The following is a 24,591-nucleotide window of genomic DNA, read 5'->3' as shown; positions in this document are numbered from 1 at the left end:
CGTCTGGACCCTGTGCTCCGCAACGGGAGAGGCCACGACAGTGAGAGGCCCGTGTACCACAAAAAAAAAAAAAAAAAAAAAAAAAGAATAAAAACAAATTTCAGCAAAAAGTTCTAAGACAAAAGTACAAAGTCATTAAGAATATATATATATATATATATATATATATATATATATATATATCCAAGAACATATATTAAACAGCATGTGCTGAGGTGTGGGGAGGGGAAAAGTGGGGCAAAGTATAACTGAATATGCTGGTCACTGGAACATATTAACCATAATATAAATTTATGTTCTAGCACACATGTAATTCAACACCCTAGTTCTAAATAAGATGTTTGTCTTCTCTTTCATTCACTCATTCTTCAAATATATACCGAGTACATACACACGTGTGCCAGCTGCCATGCTGGTATTGGAGGGAGAAAACAAAAATAAAATATTACTTTTCACTAATTTATCATAAAAAAAGGTTAGTCTTTATATACTGCTATTAATAATCTGAACAGCCTTATAAATATTATGGAGAAATAATCTTTCCTTTTGAAATTACTGCCTTCATTATTTACATGGAACATTTTTCCCCCCATTTCATAGATGAATGAATTCATGGTTCAAGTTTATTGAATCAAGAACAGAACAGCAAGTATTTATGAACTGCATATGTATGTCTGCAATAGAGGTCACTTTTTTTTAGATCTTACACCTCACTTTACAGAAGACTTTGCAAACATAAAATTCAATCTCAATCCTTGGAGAGCACATGAGATAAAAAAGGGTAAAAATGAGGACCTTCTTGCCATCACCATCCACAGGTTTAAAAACAGGCAAAACAAAAAGGTGAAATATTAACAAAACAATTAGGATTATATTCTTATGTATATTGTACAAATTAAAGAAAAATCATATTTACTAATGTTTTCAACTGTTCATCAACTAGAATTTTAATATGTATGTATACTAATAATGCTCCGGCAATACATGATGCATACATAGTCAGATATGAGGTAGGAAAGAAACAAACCATCTACTCCCAGATAAAAGTTTAGTGATCTAGAGCCATATGTCAAATAAGCTTTCTATGGAATGGTAAGATTCTTACTACACTTTCGTAGGCCACTTTATTACGCTGTTTCGCACTGTTATTGGGAGGACCAAGGAAAAGAAATGATTGTGGTCAGATCCATAAAACTAACTCAAGAATCTTCAGTGAGGGCTTCCCTGGTGGCGCAGTGGTTGGGAGTCTGCCTGCCAATGCAGGGGACACAGGTTCGAGCCCTGGTCTTGGAAGATCCCACGTGCTGTGGAGCAACTAAGCCCATGTGCCACGACTACTGAGCCTGCGCTCTAGAGCCCACGAGCCACAACTACGGAAGCCCACGTGCCTACAGCCTGTGCTCCGCAACAAAAGACACAATGACAAGCCCGCTCACCGCAACTAAAGAAAGCCCATGCGCAGCAACAAAGACCCAACGCAGCCAAAAATGAATAAATAAATTAAAAAAAAAAAAAGAAAGAAACTTCAGTGATAAGAATCCCTAGAGGTAAAGCTGATATAAGTGAAATAACGACAGTCAAAAAACACTAAAGGGACTTCCCTGGTGGCACAGTGGTTAAGAATCTGTCTGCCAATGTAGGGGACAGGGGTTCGATCCCTGGTTCAGGAAGATCCCACATGCCGCAGAGCAATTAAGCCCATGTGCCACAACTACTCAGCCTGCGCTCTAGAGCCTGGGCTCTACAGCAAGAGAAGCCACTGCAATGAGAAGCCCGCGCACCACAACTAGAGAAAGTCGGTGCTCAACAACAAAGACCCAACGCAGCCAAAAATAAATAAATAAATAAATTTATATAAAAAAAACCCCACTGTAATAGAAGATTAGGCTAGGCAACCACTGAAACACAGTGATCTCCATTTACAGAAAATAGTAAGTAAAAACGAATTTTATGATTTACCAACCGTCATAGCCCAGATTTGCCCAAGGAGACATAACTACTAAATGTAATGTAGTTCCCTAAACGGGATTCTGTAACACTGACATTTAAGCTGAGGAAATCTGAATAAATGTAGAATTTAGTTAATAATAATGTATGAATATTAGTTCATTAATTGTGACCAATATGTATACTAATGTAAGATACTAACAGGGAAAACTATTTAATAGGGGAAACTGTGAGGGGAGGAGATATCAGGCAGAGGAGTATACAGAAACTATTCTCTGCTCGTTTTCCATAAATCTGACACTTCTAAAACAAAAACTTCATTAAAAAAATTCCAATGCACAACTGAAACATATACTTCAATTAAAAAAAAAATTCTAGTTATCCTGAGAGTTACCACCTATCCTATATCCTGCTACACTGTAAGTTCCTTCTGAGTTGAAGTCATAAGCATTTTTGATTATTAGTGTCTGGCACACAGTTATCCATAAACATTATGCAAGCAGGTGACCAAATATTAAAGAAAAGTCTAAAAGCCTTAGAACATAACTATTTACTCTTTTTTTTGGTTAGAAGATCTTGACATTTTGTAGGGTATTAATTATGAATATATGCTATCAAAATCTAAAGTGGTAAAACAAAATTAAACTTTTAAAACAATTTCAAGTAAAAAATTTTGATGTATAACATAGAAGACATTTGTAGGTTAGGTTATCAAATTCTCACATGAAGATATTATCTCTCCACATTCTAATACACATCTTTTAGATATAATGAAAAAAAAATCATGAATTTATTTTTGATGCATGCAAACTTAAGTTAAACATTACTAAAATAACCTTACCTGACAAATTTTTTCCCAGATCTCATCACAGCCAGCTTTTTCCTGAAAACTTAGTGCCAGATCATAGTTTTCAGCTTCTGACCAAACAATTAATGTATCCTGTTTAAAAATAAAGATTTCTGTATCATCACACCAGAAAAGAAACAACTACAAAGTATAAATAAAAATCAAGAGGACAGGAAACAGCGCAGCAATGTCCTCAGGTAAGTGCAATTAATGTACACTCAAATGACATCATAACTGTATTTTGTTATCCTTTGAAATTTTAGTAATATCTGGCAATGAAATCATAGCTTTGGTACTGAAAATGAGTGAGCAATTTTCTGAAACAAAAATTAAAACATGTTAGCAGGCTCTAGCTCATGTTACCAAGATAATGTTTAATGGAAAGTCTAGCATTCTTGGCCAAAATATCATGTAGACATTCTAATCATCTACTTCCTACTGTTTCCAGAAAGTCAGCTGTTCCACTCACTAACCACCTACCCGTTTATTTTTCCCTTCAAGCTGGTTACCAGTAGGCTAACTAATAGCTGAAAATTATCCTAAGGTTTGACCCTTTCTATTTTTGCCTTTTTTAAATCTGGAAAAGCCTTCAGGATATTAAGGAGTGTGAAACAATGGTGACAGAAAATACTTGCTCTACCTGTATTACCAATAGCACCTAGTTCAGCAGATAGTAAAAAAAATTAAGAACCTCAGTTTCAGATAAGTGCTTTTCTAGGATGTCCTTAATTATATCCCTCCCGAAAGGTTATGCCTTTTAGGGAAAAGTTGTTATTAAAAACTAAGGTTTGGTTTTAAATTAAAATATGCAAGTTTAAACACGAAAATCACTATGCAACACCTAAATGAAATGGACTTTTAAAGAATACATAATAATTAAAGTTTAATATGGCCAAAACTTTGATTTAAGAAAAAAATGCACATTCAAATTTATTCCCTAATTATCAAAAATGTAATCTCTGGAGCTTCCCTGGTGGCGCAGTGGTTGAGAGTCCGCCTGACGATGCAGGGGACACGGATTCGTGCCCCGGTCCAGGAAGATCCCACGTGCCGTGTTGGGCCCATGAGCCATGGCCGCTGAGCCTGCACGTCCAGAGCCCATGCTCCACAACAGGAGCGGCCACAACAGTAAGAGGCCCGCGTACCGCAAAAAAAAAAAGTAATCTATGAAAGTACCTTATATTTATTAATTGTTCAGCTGACCAGTACTTATAAATATTATGGCCTGATATTAAAAACTATATAAAATTAAAAGTTAGCCCCAGGGACTTCCCTGGTGGTGCAGTGGTTAAGAATCTGCCTGCCAATGTAAGGGACACGGGGTTCAATCCCTGGTCTGGGAAGATCCCACATGCCACGGAGCAACTAAGCCCATGTGCCACAACTACTGAAGCCTGAGCGCCTAGAGCCCATACTCTGAAACGAGAAGCCACCACAATGAGAAGCCCTCGCACTGCAATGAAGAGTAGCTCCCGCTCGCCGCAACTAGAGAAAGCCCACACGCAGCAATGAAGACCCAAAGCAGCCAAAAAAAAAGTTAGCCCCAGATTAATAAAGACAAAATTTTAAAAATGAAAACATTTCATTACTTTGGTACTCATCCCTTAATTAATCTAGGCCTCAGATTAATACTTATTTGCTGTGTGATCAGGTAAGAAGAACACTGAAAATCTGTGTTCTAGCTTCTGGCTGGCCATGCTTCTTGGAAGGGATATTTGCCATCAGCTATTCCAAAATTTTATCAGGTTGTTTAAAAATCTTTAGTGCCTTCCACCATGTAGAGAAGAGGTTGTGGAATCTTTTTAAAAAACCAGTAGAACTCTTTTTATAAACAAAATTTTAGTAAGGATCTCCATTAAAAAAAAGAGATAAAAACAAGTCTATTCTACTTAAAGCACTAGGGCACCCATACAAGCTCCATGTTCTTTCCTCAGTTCCTCAGCTGTTTTTTTAGAGCCCTCCTCAAAACAGCTACATGAACAGTGCTTTCCAAACTTTAAAAAACTGCGTGCCTCAAATTACTTACATATTACATACAGAAGTATAATATTACTATAGCCATATTTTATAAAACATACAGTAAAATAGAAATTAAAAGGCTTATATAAAGATTAAATAAGCAACATTTTAAAATGTTTATAAACTGCAATGGCTCCATATCATTATTATTTAGAATTTTAAGACCCAATATAGTTAGGGCACAGTATACCCATAAATGATAGGAGATACAAATCTGTATTTAGTGACATCCTTTTAATAATTCTGAATTTGGGGGGAGGGTAAACTTTTTGTAATATCTATTTTATCATTATTTCAGCTTTGTCACTTGCCCGACAGATTACACTAGGAGCATAAATGTCAGTCTGACCATTATCTTGTTCACCTGCACTTACAGTACTGTTTTCAACCCATTTTAAGGCACATGCTCATTTTGTTAGGGTTACAGGTTAGTTTAAATTGGAAAATATCTGTAAACAGTTATCTGCACATACAGGCTATAACTCACAATAGGAGGGGAACACTTTTCATGGAAACATTACTCTTCTCTCAGAATACTATTCTTATTTTTGACTCTTGACCATGTGACTTCATTAAATATTTGCAAAATTCAACTTCTTCTTTTGATACATTAAACAGGTTTCTTCTCCAATGATTCATACTGTGCATTCTATTTTGGAGAACACTATTACAACAGAATGAATGAAATTCAAAACCATTTATCCAGGCATCCAAGGCCCTTTGCATTTTGGTTCCAATCTACCTTCTGAGAGAAAAGTCGAGGTAAGCAACAAAGTCTGAATTAAGATAATTGAGTCCCCTTCTTCCTATCATTTTCTTTTGTTCTTTCCTTCCCATTCTTAACAGTAAACTCTTACCCATAAGCCAGTCAAAATCCCAGAAACTAATAGAATTTATATTCAGAATCCTTTTTCAATGCAAAGAGGACTGACCTTGGGAGATGGTTAAAAACATAGATTCCCATGCTTCTCCCCTGGGTACAGGTCTGGAGTAAAGCCCAAGAATCCTTATTTTTAACAAGGGTCTTGGGTAATTCTTTGGGTAAGTCAAAATTGAGAACATGACTGAAGTGTATCTCTAGTTGGTTAACAGAGGATAGGGAAGTGCCATCAAGAGTAGGCATCTTCCATCTCTATGTACCTATCCCAAATGGGTGACAAAATCCATCTTTCCTTTTCCTCCTCCTCCATATCTTACTGTCTCAGAAAAAAGTACCCATAAGAAGAACTCCTCAGAACTGTGTATTCCAAGGGTCAAAGTTCCTAGGTGAGAGAATATAGAGATGGCACAAGAATACCGAAACCAGAATGAAGTGTCAAGTGGCACAGTTTCCTAAATATCCAAAAAGCCTAGATTGAGTCAAGCCCAATTTTTCATAGTAAAGTCTGTTTCAACCATTGTACTTTGTGACATATTTTTTCTAATCTGTGTGTGGCACACATATCTTTGGGACGCTATTAATGCCTCTGTTTAACCCAAGGAAAGCTTAGAGTTTTCTTCTACTAACTAAAACACTTAATCACCACTATGTCCCTATGAAAGTCAGATTTAAAATGAGCTTGCAGGGAGAATTATATTTGGTCTGGTCCTTAAAAAAAAACAAAAAGGTGATTATGTCCAAGTCCAGGATGGGAGTAAGACATGAGCTAGAGAAGCTTGACAATTTAGCCTTTACTGTATCAGGTTTTCAGTGTAGTTTTATTACGCGTAATGGTTATTTTCAATCTTATATATTAAAAACATACTCTTGAGCCAATTACTGTTTAAATCAGAGGTTCTTAATCCAGAGTCTACAGACACCTTAAAATTTTATCTAAAACCTGCTGCATAATATCTATTTTGGGGAAAGGGTCTCCAGTTTTTATATATTCACAAAGGAATCTGTGACACATTTTTAAAGGGCCTAACAAACCAATGGATTATCTGTTTCAGTTTTTCTCCTTGATACTGATCTACTTCATTAACATGAATAGTATCTAGTCATGAAATATTTGAGATTCTACTGCTTGCCAGACTAACCCGATCTTTGCCCCCAATGACTTCGACAAAATTAATAAAGAGCTCAAGTATTTCAAAGGAATAATATTTTCTTAAAAAAAGGAAGATGGAAATATTAGATTTAATTTACAAGTTTAAAATCAATTTAAAGTCTGAAAATGAGTGAGATTAACCAGACAACACAGCATGTAACTCTCTAGTAGTTCCTAATAGTAGTTGACTTAAACTTCTTCTGAGATAGATTTTTAAATAATGGTGTGGTGTAACATATAATCCAAGACAGACATGATGACACTACTTACAGTGGTAGTGTCTTATCTTCTCAAAATCTGTGATATATTTGGGTACCATGGGCATAACCCTGAACTAGAATGAGGACCTGGGAGCACCACCCACAGTTTCACTCTCCACTATTTTGGTGACTTTCAGCAAAGTATTTAACTTCTTTGACTTTCTTTCCTTATTGGAAAAGAGGAAAATACTGTCTACATAAGGATTATTATAAGATTACTATGAATACAGTTATCTTATTGCACTTATGTGTCAGGTACTATGCTAAAGTCCTTTTCACACATTAATTCACAACTATTATGAGCGTTAGGTAGCATCTCCATTTAAAAAATGAGGTTCAGAGAAAATTTGCTCAAAAACATATAGCTAGAAATAACAGAATTAAAAAATTTAAATTAAAGAGTATCCATCCAACTCTAAACCCATGTTCCTGTTACTATGCCCTGTAAGAAATGTGAACAAATTCTAAAAGATGGCAAAGGTCTTAACAACTTGATTCCCAAGCACCTCCTCGTGGCACTGTAAGAAACAAAAAGGATCCTAATGAAGAAAGCCCCCTCTCCATCTGATTCCCAAAGATTCCTCCATTCCAGACCACCACCCAGAACACATCTTTACCAATCACTCTGCTACATCTTTCCAACCTAATCATTCACGGCCTCTACTTGTGCACCTGATCTATCGTTCAAGGTCAGAGTGGACTCTACTCATTACAAATTCATGCTGTCATTTGAATGCAGCATTCACAATTGTATAAACCTCTTTCCCTCTCACATACTCATCAGTCCATTCCTCACAGTGGCTCTCAGGCTAAACCCCAACATCCTCAATTTTATTGGGTTATTTTGCCAATTAAGAGGTACAATACGGTAAGATCATTTGCATTTCCACCTTCATCTCAGTGGACATTCTTCTAACCAAAACCTAGAATATTCTCAGTCTTTCTCTTGGCAGGATATGAAACAGCATTTGCTGCCTGATTGGCCCTTCTTTCCTTACCACAATTATCTTCTTCCTTGGTTTGAAGACAACACATTTTTCAGATGCTCTATTCTTTCCAACAGCTTATTCTTTCTTCTTCTTTACTGGATCTTCCTTCTTCCTGATTACCAAACACCTAATCCTGCAGCATGCCCTGTCAATTCTATCTTCCACATATATCTCAAATCTATCCACCTCCCCTCTTTGTATCTACTGCCATCACCCTAACTCGATTCAACATTATCTCTAGCTTGGACTGTGCTGCATTCTCTCAACCAGTCTCCTAGTTATTGCCTCTCTTCAATTCTACAGTTTGATATTACTATTTCGGATTATGTCACTTCTTTGCTGAAAACTCTTCAAAAGCTTTCAATTGCACTTTAAAAAACCCAACTACCGTTAGTGACCAAACCATAAGCAGAACTCAACCAAGTATTATTCGATGAATGAATAAATGTGCACAATTCACAAAACTCAGTCTTAAGCTCTGTCCTTTCCTCAATTTGTATCTACTCTCTCAAAGGAGATCCTCTCTTGCAGCTAAAAATAGTATTTAATGACTCTCAAATCAGAATCTCCTGCATCAAACTCTTACTCTATCTCTACTCCTAGGTGTTCAATTTTAAGACCTTTCTATTTATTTTACTCCAAAGCCTAAATGAAAAAAAGGCACAGAACAATATATTGTTTGCTACCACTTATGCCAATAAAAGGGAGAATTATATATATATATAATTGCATGCATATTTGTTTACATATGCATAAAACCTCTAGCAAGATATACAAGAAACTGGTAACACTGGTGGCCTCTAGCAAGGGAAACTGTATGGACAGAGTCCAGGGTGCGAGAGACTTCATAAACACCTTCTGATTTTTAATAATGTCAATGTATTACCTATTCAAAATAAAGAACATTTTGTTTTTTAAATAAACAAGTCTCCAATCAAACGATAAATGTAACCCTGCTTTCTTCTCAACTTCCCAGTTTCTAGAGAGAACCATCATTTTTGTGGCCCCAAGGCTCAAAAACACTACTAATGACCTTTGATTCCTTGTTTTTCATATTTAATCATTCACCAAATCTTCCAGTACTTTCTTGAAAATGTACTGGAGTTCTTTTCCTTCTTTCCAATTCCATTTTCTCTACTGGAACAGACTTTCATTTTCTTGATCTGAATTATTGCAAAGGTCTTGCTACCTAAAGTTCTTCTGTTTCGCTCCCTACCTCCAATTCATTATTCATGACATTGCCACACCGGCTTCCTAAACACAGTATCATTTTCATGTTAGGCTCTTACTCAAGAACCTATAATGGCTCCCTTTTGTTTAGCAAACCAAGCTCTCAAATAAGAAACCTCTTAGGCTTAATAATAGAAACCAAATAGGCTTAATAATGCCTTTTGTGTCAGGTGTACTATTTCTTTCCCTATCACAGTTCCTTCAGCAGACACCACCAAGGAGAGTGAAGTTTTTCTCAATGACTGGCTCAAATCACTCTCTCCTTTCTCTAATTTTCTACTGCCCAAGTCTGTGGAATAAAGTTACTTTTCATAGTATTTTGTGTTGGTGCATACCTGCTATATAATCTCAATTAAGAAACTTAACCTTTCTGTGCCTTAAGTTGCGTTATCTGTGAAATGCTTTCATGGGCTCTTGATGAGGACTGGGTTAAAGCACTTTATCAGCTATCTTATTACTATTCTGTAACTGTTTCACTTGTTATGTATTATCTCCTAATAAAACCCAGGATGAGGACTTCCTTATACATCTCTCCCAAACCCAATTAACACGAAATTGTGCTTAATATAAAAGGTATACACCCTATTGAGTCTGCTTTTGATTTAGTCAAATGGGATTGATTCTATTGATAAATAACTTAGAATTTTGACACATGTATCAGGCACTTTATTCTGTGTTGCACTGTATAATCAATTCTCTTTTGTTTCTAACAGTGTTTATTTAAATACTTCACAAGTTTATTGGCTCCTTTAGGTTAAGTATATCTTCTTCCCATTAACTATCAATACTTCGATATTGCCCACAGTAAGCAAAGAAAGTGATGTGAATCAATGATTTCCTATTGATATCGAGTCATTTGACACTAAACTCAACTCATTCTAACTTATTTTGAACCCACAATTCAGTACTTAGCTCATTTTAGAATTGTAATGTTAAAAGAAGAATGTTAAATATTCCTCTGTATTTATTCAATGAATTTTTTAAAATTAATTTTTATTGGCATAGTTGCTTTACAATGTTATGTTAGTTTCTACTGCACAGCAAAGTGAATCAGCTATACGTATACATACATCTCCTCTTTTTTGGATTTCCTTCCCATTTAGGTCACCACAGAGGACCGAGTAGAGTTCCCTGTGCTATAGAGTGGGTTCTCATTATACTCAATGTATTTTAATGTAGCAAAATTTCCTATAAACTATGAATGTCTAATTAACTCACTCAAGGCTTTTTTTAAAATTAAAAACCCACTAATGATCAATATATTTCATATAAATTTTAGAAATAAGTAATTTTCTAGACGAATTTATTGAATACTTAAATGATGACATTTAAAAAAACGTAATTCTAACATAGAAAAGTATCAGCATGTTTGGAAATCCCAATTTGTGTAACCTGGTAAAAAGGAAAACTGAACATGATTTTGGTGAAACAAACACAACTATTACAAAAAAAATAAGTCTAACATAACTCCTATGTAGCTCTTTGATTTCTATTAGAAAAGTGCAGTCTATTTAAACAATAAAGAAAATAAAACAACTTACTCCATTTACACAGGATTTTCATTCTTATACACAAAGCTTTTCCAGAGTATTCTCATTGCCAAAGAGTTATCTTAAGCTTTAATGTTATTTAGTAAAAGTACCTCAATTAATGAAAAAGATATTTTTTAAAAGCCCTAATAGTATACTATTTAAAAGTAATTAATTACAAAAAACATTTCCCCAATGGCATAAAAATTTTTTAAAATATTTTTCTCCTGCAATACTTAAATTTTCTAGCAGAGTAACATGACACACAGTTATGTCCCAAAGTTCCTAAAAATATTCACAGAACCACTGTGTAATTCTGGACTAACGATGGGAGATTATTTTATACACAAACCTCCGCTATAATGTGATCTTTCTAGTTAAAACAACAGCTAAAGGATCTTGTATACAATTTGAGAAGAATCCATAACATAACTAATTTGTAGGGAGTAACACTTAAGAAGACAGTTCCTGCGAATTTTATATTCATGAAGGTAGAACAAAATGGTTACAAAATATTGGTATTCCTTTCCCCTCAAAGCAAGCAAACAAAAAAACAAACCAAAAGTGTCTATCTGGTAAAAGTCAGTACAAAGACAGAGAGTAACCATCTGCCTGGCTGACTTAGAAATTAAATTTACTTAAATTTACCTTAAAACATCTAAGGTACAGGAAACAACTTCAGGTGTTCAATACAGAACAAATGTTTGATTCTCCATCAAAAAAGACATAATATTTTCTTAGCAAAGGAAAAAACTATTAACTGAATATGGAAAATTTAAAAAATAGTTCAAAGTACTAAGAATGCACTGTATACACAAAACAATTGTTTAAAAGTAAGACTTTTACTAATAATGCACTGTGCAATAGATGTAATTTCATTCCTCCAAGTGTGAAGTATTTGTTTCTGAGCATCTAAATTTTCACTGACCTTGAAGAAAGTAGGCACTGATGATGCAAGTATAATTAATTTATCTTTTCCTTCAAATTATTTATCTTTTCCTTCAAAAACTTCTGCCATATTCACTTTACACACTCCACACAAAAAAAATTGGAAAATAATTCATCTTTTCCTCCAAAAATCTCTGCCGTGTTCACTTTACACACAGAACACACACACAAAAACCCTAGAAATAATCCAAATGTCTAACAATAGGTGTATATTATACATCATACAGTGTTTTAAAAAAATGCCCAACTAAATCTACATTAACATGAACAGATCTTCAAAGTAATGAGTGAAAAATGAAAGTTGCAGAGTACATGTAAGAATAGGAGATCAATTGTGTAAAGTTTAAAAACACACAAAAGACTACATATTATTTATGGATACATACATATGCAGATAAGGTATAAAAGCATGTACAGAAATAATACACATCAACTTCAGAATAGTGGTTACCTATAGGGAGGGTGGAGAATGGATAGAATGAGATGGGTACAAAGGGAGTTTTAATTCTATCGACAATGTTCAACACTACAAAAAGATTTGAAACAAATATGGTATAATGTTAACATTGTTAAATTTGGTGGTGTTACAGACACTCATTATATTATTCGCTGTACTTCTCAATTTTGAAATCTTTCATAATAAAAATGAAAACATTCACAGGATAAAGGAAAAGATGAATCACTGCAGCCATTTCCAGACTAGACAACTAGCACACTAAAACACAACACAGGTTTTCTTTTCCCAAATAAGACAGTAAGTATCAACAGAAAACATTGCGTAATAGGCAGTGTACACTTTCATGAAATATCCATTGGTTATTATATTAAAAATATACAACAATTAAAGAACAGGATTACGTGCTTCTACTTCAAAAGCTTTATCTTTTGCATGAGTCAAAGGATCCACTTTCACACCACAAACAGGCTTTCCTTGCTTTAAAGAGTACCCCTTTGAATTTTCTTTTATGCCATTTCCTTTAAATGCGACTGAGAATAAAAGGCTTAGTGTACAGGGTATAGAAGATACCTGGCTAACTGCAGTTAAATAAGACTAATGAATACACTGTATTCCAAAATAAAGTAACAGTGGCTCAATTCAAAGATAATAAATTACTTCCAGAACAAAAGCTTCCACTTTTCAGTTTGAAACTTTTAACCTGCAAGGGAAATACATATAGCCTGTAATTCTGTTTACCATCCATGTTTTTTTTGTTGTTGTCAGAAAAGCTTTCCCATCTTTGTCAGATTAATACTTCCTTGGTCACAGATGAAGTCTTTCAAATTAAAGATAAACAATTACTTGCCTGTTGTTTCTGATATGCAGTGTTTGGATTTATCTTTGATTCCAAGAGTAGTGATCCTGCAAGTTAAAAAAATAATTATTTATAAGTTTCAATTTATAAAATAGTGAATAAAACATCAGAATACACATTAAAAAAACAACTTTTTTCTTCCCCCAGCAAGACATCTGAAGTAATCAAATGTATTCCAATTTACATTCTTCTCTCAAGATCTGGCTTCATATTTAATGTACAACATATCATCCTATCCCCATATACCCTTAAAGGAAAAAAATTCATCTAAGAACAACATTCAGACCAAGAATATGCAGAGACTAGATGACTTATTATAGTTTTATTGAAATGAAAAATTTAAGGTCTAAATGACCACCTGAAGCCAATTTTCTTTTTAACAAGGTTATTTTATTGCATTTCCAATTTAACAAATAAAACAAATTACAAAGGACGACAACAGGGATTTAAGTACTTAGTACACAAATACAGAATTGCATTTATCCTTTTCTCCTTAAGAACAAAAAGCAGGACACCTCATGTAAAAATAAATGTCCATGACTACTTAAAAGAAAAAGTGCAAGAGTACAAGATATGTGAAAAGTAAATCGAAGACTGCTAAATTTCTTTAATCTGCACATATCAGTTGCTCAAATCCAGCGATCAGATACAGTTAGGAAGGTGTTTTACTTAAGGCTGTACATTTTATAATTTTAAAATATTTCACGCAAGACTCGTACAATAAATCAACGAATACAAGTTTACAGTCTGCTCTGGTGTCCTAACTTGTTTTGGTTGTAAAGTATCCACTTGTTCACAGCACCTTCTAAAAGATAGCCTGGAGGGATCCCAGACTGAAGGTGTAAGTGCTTGTGCGTGCGTGTATCGTGGCAACAGTCTGCAATAACCCCAGGAAATAGGTGCATTTTGGTTTTCCCCAGCACCTGTCGACTGTGGCAACTGGGGCTAGTTAGCAAAATCAGTTTAAAAAAAAAAAAAAAGAAAGTTAAGTTTCACTAAACCTTTTGTACCAGGCATATAATGGGATAAGAAAATAAAGGGGGACGGGAAGGGTCAGTTCCCTAGAACGAGATCACTACCTTGTTTCTCATGACTTCCTCTCTTCTCTCACTCTTCCCCCCCACCTCTTTAAGAGGCGAGACTGGAGAGGAAGGGGTCAAGGGTTTAATAAGGAGAGGAGGCGGGGGAACAGAGAATCGGCGTCCGACTGAGGATAAATCCCGACAAAGTAGTTTGTCTTCACCGTACTGAAGTGCAGACAGAAAACCAATGCGCTGTCCCAAGCGGTGGCAGTAACAGTACTCGGCCCAGGGCCTAAACCCCAAGGCTGTGCCCAAACCGGAGGCATGGTCCCCTATTCTACGGTTCCAATAACCTTACCGTCGGACTCTGCCCGAACCAGCAGCGACATTCCCTTAAGCTCCTCCACATAGGTGGAGGAGACGTGCCCGGTGCCTCGATCGTCCCATTGCCGGTCTTCGTTCAGGGTATAAACCTTCACTCGCCGCCGCGTATCCGACATGGTGGCTGCTGTCCCCAAAGCTCCAGCCGCCGCCTCCTTGCTCACCTCGTCCGCGCCCCTCACTCTAGAGAGACGGTGGCGGCAGTGGCGGCAGCGGCGGCGGCGGCTCCGGAGAGGCCCGAGTTCACCATGGCTCCCAAGGTTCAGCCGCGGGAAGAGGCAACAAGAACCACTGAGACCTTTCCGCCCGGAGTCCCGGTTACCTCTCACTTCACCCCCGCACACACCCACCCTCCCCACCCTTTGCCCCCCAGAGCTCGCTCGCTCTCTCGCCGCCGCCGCCGCGGTAACTACCACAGATCCGCCATCTTGTAACCCGATTCTCTCTGCCTTTCTCTTCCTCCTCCAGCAAGCTAGCACGGGCTGTCCTAGCAGGGGCTACGGCGGCCGACGAGTCCAATATGAGGCGCCTCCGTTTCTGCACGCACGGTGCTCTCGCGAGGCGGGGTACTGGACTGAGGTGGGTGGGTCTAAGTGCGACTTCCTCCTATCTCGGCCCCGCCTACTGCCGTAGGATCTCGGTTGGGTGGGCGGGCCTTGCGAGCTCCTTGTCTCCGCTGGTGCCGCGAGAGTCCTCTCTGGGCAGGCGGCGGGCGCGGAGTCACGGATTCGGCTTCGTGTGGATTGCTGGCTTCACCCGGCGTGTGACGAGCCGTGGGATCCAGCTCTGTGGAAAACACAAAGCAAGCCTGGGAGGTACGCATCCTTGGACGGGACTCACCCTGAGCAAAAGGGAAGGAAATGTGCTCGCACTCCTTAGTGGAAGCTCACCCTTTCAGCTTGTGAGAGAAAAACAGTTTAAACCTCTTTCTGTGAAGAGGTTAGCCCTTTAATGCGACCCGAAACCCCATGAAACTCGCTATGGAGTCTGTTACAGTTAAGCATCTCCTCAGGAAGTGTCCTGTGCATCTCCAGGAGATTGTAACATTGTACACAAGTGTATCGTTAGGCTTTTGGTGGCTGGCCATTGAAAAGCATACTTTCCGCTTCATAAAAATACAGTGTCCTTCCCGTGTTTGTAACGTCGGAAAATAAGTCTTCAGATAAGTTTAGGGAAGTGGCGGGGAGCTACTTTCCTAACACATCGAAGAGCACTGTTTCGATATTTTTGAGTATCTCTTGCTGACATTTCTCGCGTTCTCTCGGGAGGTCTTACGAACTGAATAAGCGAGGGAGGAATTCTCTTGGCGTTCACGTTGTCAAACATCACATTAAGTGTCAAACATTGCTCGGTGGATACAAACCATGCACTGAGCCCCTGTTCGTTTTGGGTAGAATCCTTTTGTTCGTTTTTAAAGACAGTTTCAGCTTGTGCCGCCAGCTTTTTACAGCCCATTAGTCTGAAAGGTGAAAGTCAGGCGAGATGCACACGTTTTACCCTGCAGTGCATCTTGGGAGTTGTAGTCATTCCTTATCAATGGTGTTTTCAGAACGTGCTTATGTTTTGATCAGATCTTGTGGGTACACCCTTCCGCGGTACACTAAAACGTGAGACGTCTTACACAGACCAGGCGCCTGATAAAAATTAAATTCTCGTTTCAACATCTGGATACATAGGATTTTTAAAAATCTAAGTATACTTGGATTAAATAGTTATAATATACGTGGCAATAGAGCCCGTTAATTGCTGTGATTTATGTGGACGAAATGCATTTTGAGCCCAGAGAAAATAACATTTCTGTCTCGGGTCAGAGAAGGCTTCACACAGATAACTTTTGAGGCACACTCAGATAAGTTTTGGGCCTGATGTTAGAGGATCCCTGAGTGGGAGTTTGGCTTGAAAGGTGTTCAAGGCTGTGGGGACCAGGTGAACAAAGTCATAATGTGTTACTGGCCTAAAAAAATGTATAAATAAGTTATGTATTAAAGGAATAAGAACTGTACAGAAGTCACTTTGACACCATACATGTTAAAAGTTTACTGTTCTACAAATAAGATCTAACTCTGGAAAAAATTGAAATAACAGGAGTCATTTCCTGTATTTATTCAATCATTCAGCAAATATTTGTTGAGCATGTACTATGTGCTAGACATTGTTCTATACAGTGAATAAATAGAAAAAGTCCCTCTTTCATGGAGCTTACATTCTAGCGCAGGAAGACAGTAAACAAATCAATGCCAGGTACTGATAAGTGTTATGACCAAAAAAAAATAGAGTAGCAGAAGGTTAGAGAGTGAGTATAGGAAGGGTAATGGTGTCTATTGAGGTGAGGCAGTCTGCCATGCATTTCCTTAGGGGAAGGGAGAGCCAGAAAGCAGTAACTACAAGTCCAAAGGCCATGAGGCTATAGCATGCTTAGTGAGTGACAGGGATAGCAAGGAAACCAGTGTGATTGCAGTGGAGTGAGAAAGGGGGAAAATGGTGGGAAATAAGGTTGGGAGTGGGGGAGAGGCTGTCTTGAAGGGCCTTGGGTTTTGCTTTGAATGAGTTGCAGATCCATTGGAGAGTTTTGAACTAAGGAGTGGAATGATCTGAACAGTGTTTCAAAGCATCCCTTCCACCTTCCCCTTAGTATCCCTTTTGCTATACTCCCCAATATCTGAAATAAGGGAACAGAGTTAAACCCTTAGCACTTATCTCTGCCCCTTGCTGGATCCTCAGTCACAGGTTCTTGTTTTTTTCTTGTCCTAGGTCACAGGGATTCTCTCTTTCTTCTGCAGCAGGCCAACCTCTAACATTTGTCAGGTCCAGGACAAGCACACAAATGGAAGACCATATACCATATGTCTAAAGATTTAAAAATTTTAAATCAAGCTATTAAATAAAATATATTTTCTTTTCCTACCTTTGGTATACCGTGAGAAATATATTCTCATATGGCCTGGAAACCAGATTCCAGATTCAAATGTAGAATTCTTGAACTCCTCAGAGTTCCAGAGTCTCCCTTTGGCTCCTGAAATCCTTAGCCTGCCTTCTCTTCTCACACCTCAGCTCTGCCTGCACTTAGACAGCCCTCATGTGCACACAGGGGGTACCCCAGCCTTTTGTCCAAGCTCTGTTTATGTCTACTCTCCCTGAATGTAGTCACCCTTTGGCCACTCCTCAGGAGGACAGAATTTGGGAAGAGGACTGTGCAGACCCTGCGAGCAGGCTTGGCCTTTAGGGCAGGAAATTCCAGGGTGCCCAGAGCATGGTCTAGAAAGGGAAGAGTGGGTTCCAAGTGGACACATCCCTTGGTTTCATGGACTTCTCATCCAATGGAGAGAAACATAGACAGAGGGCCAGAGCAGGATTCTCCAAGACACACTGAGGGCAGTAATGCACTGCAACAACGTGTATTCCCCAGCACAGGTTTTCTTCAGGCAAGTTCCACTCCAAGGGTTGAGATAAATTTCTATATCTGTATATGTAACATTTATACCTACCACCTCCTTTTTTTTTAAACACATAATGGAATACCGTACATACTGTTGTACTAATGTACCCTAGTTTATTTAAACCATTTTCTCTCTCTATATATATATGTCATTTCCAATAGTTCGTAATTTCAAACAATAAATGATTGTACAGAAGTTGTTTTATGTGTGCCAATATATGCGTAGGTTAAATTCCTAGAGCAGGGTTTTACAATTTTGGTACCACTGACATTTTGGGCTGGATAATTCTTTGCTGTGAGAGGCTGTCCTGTGCATTACAGGATGATTAGTAGCATTCCTGGCTTCTACCCACCAGATGCCAGTAGTATTGCACCCCATCCTCCTGTTGTGATAATCACAGTTATCTCCATCATTGCCAAATGTCGCTTGAGGGCACACAACACTTTTTAATTCTTGAGGATTAAAAAATGTAGTAATCTCTACAGAGTAAACTGGGTTCTCAGTCTTACTGACTCGTGTCCTTGAAATGTGAGGCTTTCTGTTTTTACCCTTCCTAATTCTGTTCGATGTTTTTCTGAAAAACTTTTATGAAAGTTTTTTTGCTATATTCATTCATTTTTTTTTCCTTGAGGTGATTAATCTTTAAAGCCTTCCCCATTTAAATAAGTCATCAAAACTGATAACCTACATCCTCTTCAGCTATTCCTATTTATCTTCCCCTTTTTAGCCAAAGTATTCAAGGGTTAAGGTTGTTTATACTCCCTACATTTCCTCACCTCACCACTCACTCCTTAATTGAACCTATCTATTCTGGTTTCCATCACCCAGCCCTCACCAAAAAGCTCTTGATAAACTCACTAACGACATCTTTGTTGATAATGCCAGTGGACATTTTTCAACCCATTTTACTTGATCTAAGTTAAAATTGACACTTATTTGTCTGAACTTCCTTCTTTCCAGTCATCTCATGATGACTCCTGCTTTATCCTTCAGATGTCACCACAATTATCACTTACGTAGAAGAGCCTTCCTTGACTTCCTTGACTAGGTCAAATCCCCTTGGAACCAAACAACCCAATTCACATCGATTTAAATGATAAGACAATTTATTGGCTCATGTGAATAGAAAGTCTGAAGATAAAATGAAACTCAGGGTTGATTTAATTGTGTGACTCAAGAGTATCAGTGAGAACTTGATTTTCTTCTGCCTCTCAATTCTACTTTCTGCTCTGCCAAATCCATCCTAAGGCTGATTCCTTTTGTATCTTAACATGGTAGCCAAGAGCTCCCAAGGCTACAGTTCTTCATCCACATCAAAAGAGTTTCTTCACATATCCTCAGCTGCATTGTTATTATACTAACTTAGGTCACATGCCCACTCCTGAACCTAGAGTTTTGTGGTCTAGGGAATGTTACGTACTGAACTGGCTGAGGCAAATCAGGGCCCATGCTTGTAGTTGCGGGTGGGGTTAGTCCTACCCAAATCCCATGTGTGTTACACTATGTGATATGGGTAAAATAGATGCTAGGAAGACAACCTAGACAACAAGAGTATTCATTTTATCTTCCTATTTCACACTTATAGCACCATGCACCCCTCCATTGTAGCATGTCATACTTGTAGCTTCATATTTATTTGTATGAGTTTTTATTAATAACTGTCTCCACATGTCGACGACAAATTTTCATGAGTCCAGGGAGTATGTTTTTCTCACCATTGCATCTCTGGTACCTAGCATCTCATTCTTCTGTGGTGGTAGGTGGCAGTGTTACAAGGGTGTGTATGGGTATGGGTATGGGTGTGTGTGTGTATGTGTGTGTGTGTGTGTGTGTATAGGGATGGTAGTCCTTTGGTTATGTGGGTTTGGGAAGTGGAGTCAGGCATATAGCCCCTTTCTGTATAGACTTTTACCTTGCTCTCAAATTCTCACCCCTGATCCTTTGAATTTTGTTTTTTTTGTGGAGATAATTTGTTCTCTTTTCTTATTGTGACTTCCTCTGTTCTGCTAAATTTACCACTGCTCTTCTATTTGCTTGTTATGCGAACAACATTTATTAAAACCTCTTGTCTGCTATTGTCTCTTTTGTTTGCCCTTTGGACTCTACTTTTTAAAAAAATTATTTAACTGTGTTGTTAATTTTCCATGTTTAACCAAGGTGTTCTGTCATGTTTTTATGGCTTTTTAATATTTAGTTCTCTAATCGACTTGAAATTTTTTGTATATATGAAGTAGGATGTCAATGTAAAATTTTTCCTCCCAGTGGAGAGCCAACTGTTAACATCATTTATAGATGAAATTATTTGAAATGCTATTGAAATCATATTCTTTATTAAATTCACAGACACACACATATACACACATATATCTAGATTTAAGTCTGAATTCACTATTCTTTTTCCATTGTTTTATTTGGCCAACTCTAGTATGACAGTTAGTTGCTATAGTTTTATAGTTTGTTTTGATTTGGGGTTGGTGTGGTGGCCTTAAAGTGCACCACTCTGATCTCCTTAAAGAGAACCTACTCTGCGGAACATAGTTATCTGACAGCATAACTGTCAGATAACTGACAAACTGACAAAACTGCCTTTTGGGCTCCACCATGTTTGTGCCACAAATACCTCCAGCTGCTCCCAGCCAGTGACTCAGCACAGCAGGGATATAAGACTTGTCTTTTCTTGTCCAAAGCAGAACTCCTCTAATGGCAACTTTGGCTTGGGGAACTTAACAGCCAGGATTTCAAACAGACTTTCTTGGAAATCCACTAGTCTGAAGCTCCACCCAGTATTTCCTTCCCTTCCTCCTTTTACAGAGGTCAGACTTGCACTATGGTCTGCAGGCTCTTCCTGTCAATTCCTGAGCCCACCTACTTTATCTGTCACAGACACTTCCCCCAATTAATATCTTGCATGTCTGATCCCTTCTTGGCATCTGCTTCTCTGAGGACCAGAACTGACATAGGTGATACAGGGAGTGATGTCAGAAATCAGACAGTAAGATGGGGTTTGGGGAACGGTTTACTCAGTGTCTGGCACAAGGTGGCCATCTGACTGCTGATTTCACAGGTAGTGACCTAGGAAAACATCCTAGAAGGGGTGAATGCTGTTGCCTATTCAACAGTTCAGGATTTGAAAGATACGGGAGAAACAATGCTTATGAGGAGAGCAGAGGTGGCCAATTAAGTTGTACTACTCCCTTGCAGAGGGCTAATGAATTGAGGGCACTTAATGCACAGTTAAAAACTATATTTGGGAGCCAGGGGGGCTCTTTGGTTTTCATAAAGAGGCCCTTATTCCCTGCAGTGGAAAAACAGATATGGGATTTGACAGTTACAGAGCTCTAAAGATATTTGAATGCTCAGCCTAGGGAGGTTTGCTATGCAGCTAGGGCTCTGTTGGGAAAGCGTGAAGCTTTGAAACATGGGATGGGTGCCCGTGAGTATTTTGGCTCTGTAGATATCCCTGGATCCTCAGGGACTGCAGAAGTGGCTTATAACTCCTAGTTATAAGAGATAACACTTCCCCCTTTGCAGCAAGACCTCCTCCATAGTTGCTCCCATTTCTTCTCCTAGCTGAAAGGCTATGGTAACTAGGGTTAAATCTGGTTGCAGTATGTCTGGGGACTGCTTTGCCTGATAAGGAAGGAGATTACACACCGAAGGAACTGAAAGAATATGCTAGCATGTACTAGCAGGAGCTGGAGGAGTACACTTGGGATTGGATTTTTAGGGTGCTTCATCAAGGGGGCTGGAGGTTAAGACTGAATAATCAAGACTTCATTGACTTTGGGACTGAAGATTTAACCCTGGTCAGGACCACAGGGGATTGGGCAAACTCACTGCTGGTGTAGCTCCTTGAAGCCTGGAAAAAGTGAGAGAAGTGGAAATGAGATCATACCACGGCAACGTTTGACTGCTATTTATTTTGGCAAACATATGTGGCCACTGCTCGCTTATTAGTTCTAATTGTTTTATAACAATTTAAAGTGTTTTTTAGATGATCATCTGCAAACGTTTCTGTTCTTCACCTCTTTTTAATCTCATCACACTGATTAGGACCTAAGAACACTGATGAGAGTAATAGTGGTGATTCTTGTTTTGTTCCTGACTTTAATGGCAACATCTTCAGTGTTGTATATGGTTTTTCTCTATAATTCATTATAGAGATTATATGCTTACCCATTCTTGCATTCCTATAGAACTACTTGGTCCTGATAGCTACTGCCAATATTTTATTAAGATAATTTATCTGTTTTCATAAATGATATGGCCTACATATTTTTATACTTAAAAAATATCATCTCTTCTAATTTGAGTCCTTGGCAATTGCATTAAATTTTATAGTCAACATCAAAACTGTAGCCAACTACGCAGTTTTGGTTTTCAAGAGATATTGGGTATTCTTCAGTGTTTCCCAACACATGCAGGATAAAGTTCAGAGTCCTAAGTCTACTATTTGAAACCCCTCTACAATCTGACCTCTATTTACTGTCTTTATCCACTAATAAAACTGTTCCACTCTATAGGCAGGCTTTCCCTTTATAATTATCCTTTAAAGCCCAGCTCAAATATCACCTCTCCATAATGAAATCCTATTCAAATTCCACTTCTTAGAAACTTTCACTTTTTCTTCCAGTTAGAATTAACTTATTCTTTTCCTATCTTTTTATGACTTTTTTAAAACCTTTACTAGACTGCTCATCAGTCTGCCTTTCATAAATTATTGACTCTATATTAGAGTATATGTCTCAGAAGGAAACAAACTATTCCATCGTTTAGTACTGTGCTCACAGTAGGTAATTTTAATTACCTTCAAATTAATTTTGTAAATTTCAGACTTATTTTGAAACTTGTTGCAGTGATGAGATATGCTTGAGATGGTAAAACTGGAGTTGTTTTAATTATCTCTGCAAAAGTCACTTATGCCCCAACTGCTTTCTAGGATATTCAGGTGAATATCCAACTGATATGTTGGTTGGTGACTTCATACTCATATTTAATAAGTCAGACATCTTTCTCTTCAAAACTATTGTGCCCCCTCAGGTTTACTATTCATGTCACAGTTCCTACTGTCTTCACAATGCTCAGGCTGAAATCCTCAGTCCTAACTGCTTCTTTTCTTCACCCCAACTACATCCCCTTCTGAGTTAATGTAAGTCTATCCATTTTCTTTTTACATTTGTTTTGCAGTATCTTGGTATTGGCTCAGTCCATTTTTTCTGAACATTCTCCCTTCCCAGGGAGTGAGCCCTTGAGAATTCTCTGACTAGTTGCTTGCCCTAAGTTTAGGGTTACCAGATTTAGCAAACAAAAATACAGGATACCCAGTTAAACCTGAATTTCAAATAAACAAGGAATATTTTTTTAAAATATAAGTATATCCCAAATATTGCATGGGCCACAGTATACTGAACATGTTTACCTGAAATTCCAGTTTCACTTAGCATTCTGTTGTTTTATCTGGCAATCCTAATCAGGTTTGACACCTTTCTCAAGCTGAGCCTATTGTTTTCTCCTGCAGAAGATGAACTCAGAGACAAGTAACTTCCTGTGGGATAGGCATCTTTTGTCCCATGATATATGAAAACACGTTTGCATAGAAGAAAAAAGCTGTTATATGGAAAGCAGCACAAATGAGAGGCCATGAGACTCCATAGGTAGGGAGAACTGTCTTAGTTCCTGATAACTTGACAGTCCTGGTTCAAGTCCACCATAGGGAGTGTGACTTGCCTTCTGTGAAATAAATTTATGGCCCTGTGATAAAATTCCCCCTTTGCTTTAGCTTTACTTAGATTGGTTTCTGTACCTTGATACCAAGACACATTCTCTTTTCCATTATGCTGCCTACCACCCTAGTCTCTGATGAGTCTGGAATTTTGTAAAAGCTTTTAAAACTTTTACACGACTTCAGTATCTTCTGTCTTCTTACAAGTAACCAGGCATATCCTTGCCAGATTAAATGCTTTAAAAATATCACCTTGTACTGGCTATCTCTTATTTTATATTCTTTAATAAAATTTGCTTTCTAATTCTGGTGAAGAATAGGCACAAGATTAGGGAGTAAAAGACTGAAATTAGTTTATAGAAGGGAAAGGCTGCACATCTTCCTCCACTTCATTCAGGTCTCTGCTCAGATGTCACCTACTCAGAGATGCTATTCTGGATCATTTTATCTAATATAGTACCTTTTTTAAAAAAAATAAATCACTCTATCCCCTTACCCATTTGTTTTTCTTTAAAGAACCTACCACTATCTGAGATGTTGTATTACTTATTGTTTCCATCCACTAGAATGTGAGCATTGGAACTTTATCTGTTTTGTTTACTGATGCATCTGCTGTACACATTATAGTACCTGGCACATAGTTAAGTGTTGAATAAATGAATGCCATGCTTGGCTGAACTGAAGTAAGAAAGATATTGATGTTAGATCTAGAAATTCAAGAAATTCTATAAGAGAAGAAAAATGTTTTAAAAAACTGTAATTTATGGGCAGGGAGACATCAATAACAAAGGTTATAAAGGAGAAAGTCTTTAAGTACCTAAAAGGCACTAACTACCAAAATGGGAACTCAATCTGATTTGAGTCATTATAATTTAGAGATCTTAGCATATGATAGCCCTCATAGAAAACCTTTTTTG

General features: G+C 37.7%; 1 protein-coding gene across 3 annotated transcripts in view; it reads right to left on the bottom strand.

The window, feature by feature from the left end:
- Positions 1-15,081, bottom strand: part of PPP4R3B (protein phosphatase 4 regulatory subunit 3B) — a 65,735-nt gene extending 50,654 nt beyond the window's left edge. For all 3 annotated transcript variants that reach the window (XM_059080015.2, XM_059080017.2, XM_059080018.2), the window contains exons 1-3: positions 14,493-15,081; positions 13,104-13,159; positions 2,789-2,887 (exon numbers count right to left, since the gene is read on the bottom strand). In XM_059080015.2, the coding sequence (XP_058935998.1) occupies positions 2,789-2,887; positions 13,104-13,159; positions 14,493-14,634 (297 nt within the window). In that variant the 5' untranslated portion in view covers positions 14,635-15,081. The remainder of the gene's footprint in view (positions 1-2,788; positions 2,888-13,103; positions 13,160-14,492) is intronic.
- Positions 15,082-24,591: the final 9,510 nt, after the last annotated feature.

The sequence above is a fragment of the Kogia breviceps genome, chromosome 11 (assembly GCF_026419965.1).
Source record: "Kogia breviceps isolate mKogBre1 chromosome 11, mKogBre1 haplotype 1, whole genome shotgun sequence".
Taxonomy (NCBI): Eukaryota; Metazoa; Chordata; class Mammalia; order Artiodactyla; family Physeteridae; genus Kogia; species Kogia breviceps.
Note: the sequence above shows the minus strand (reverse complement) of the source record. Positions and strands in the feature narration are given on the sequence as shown.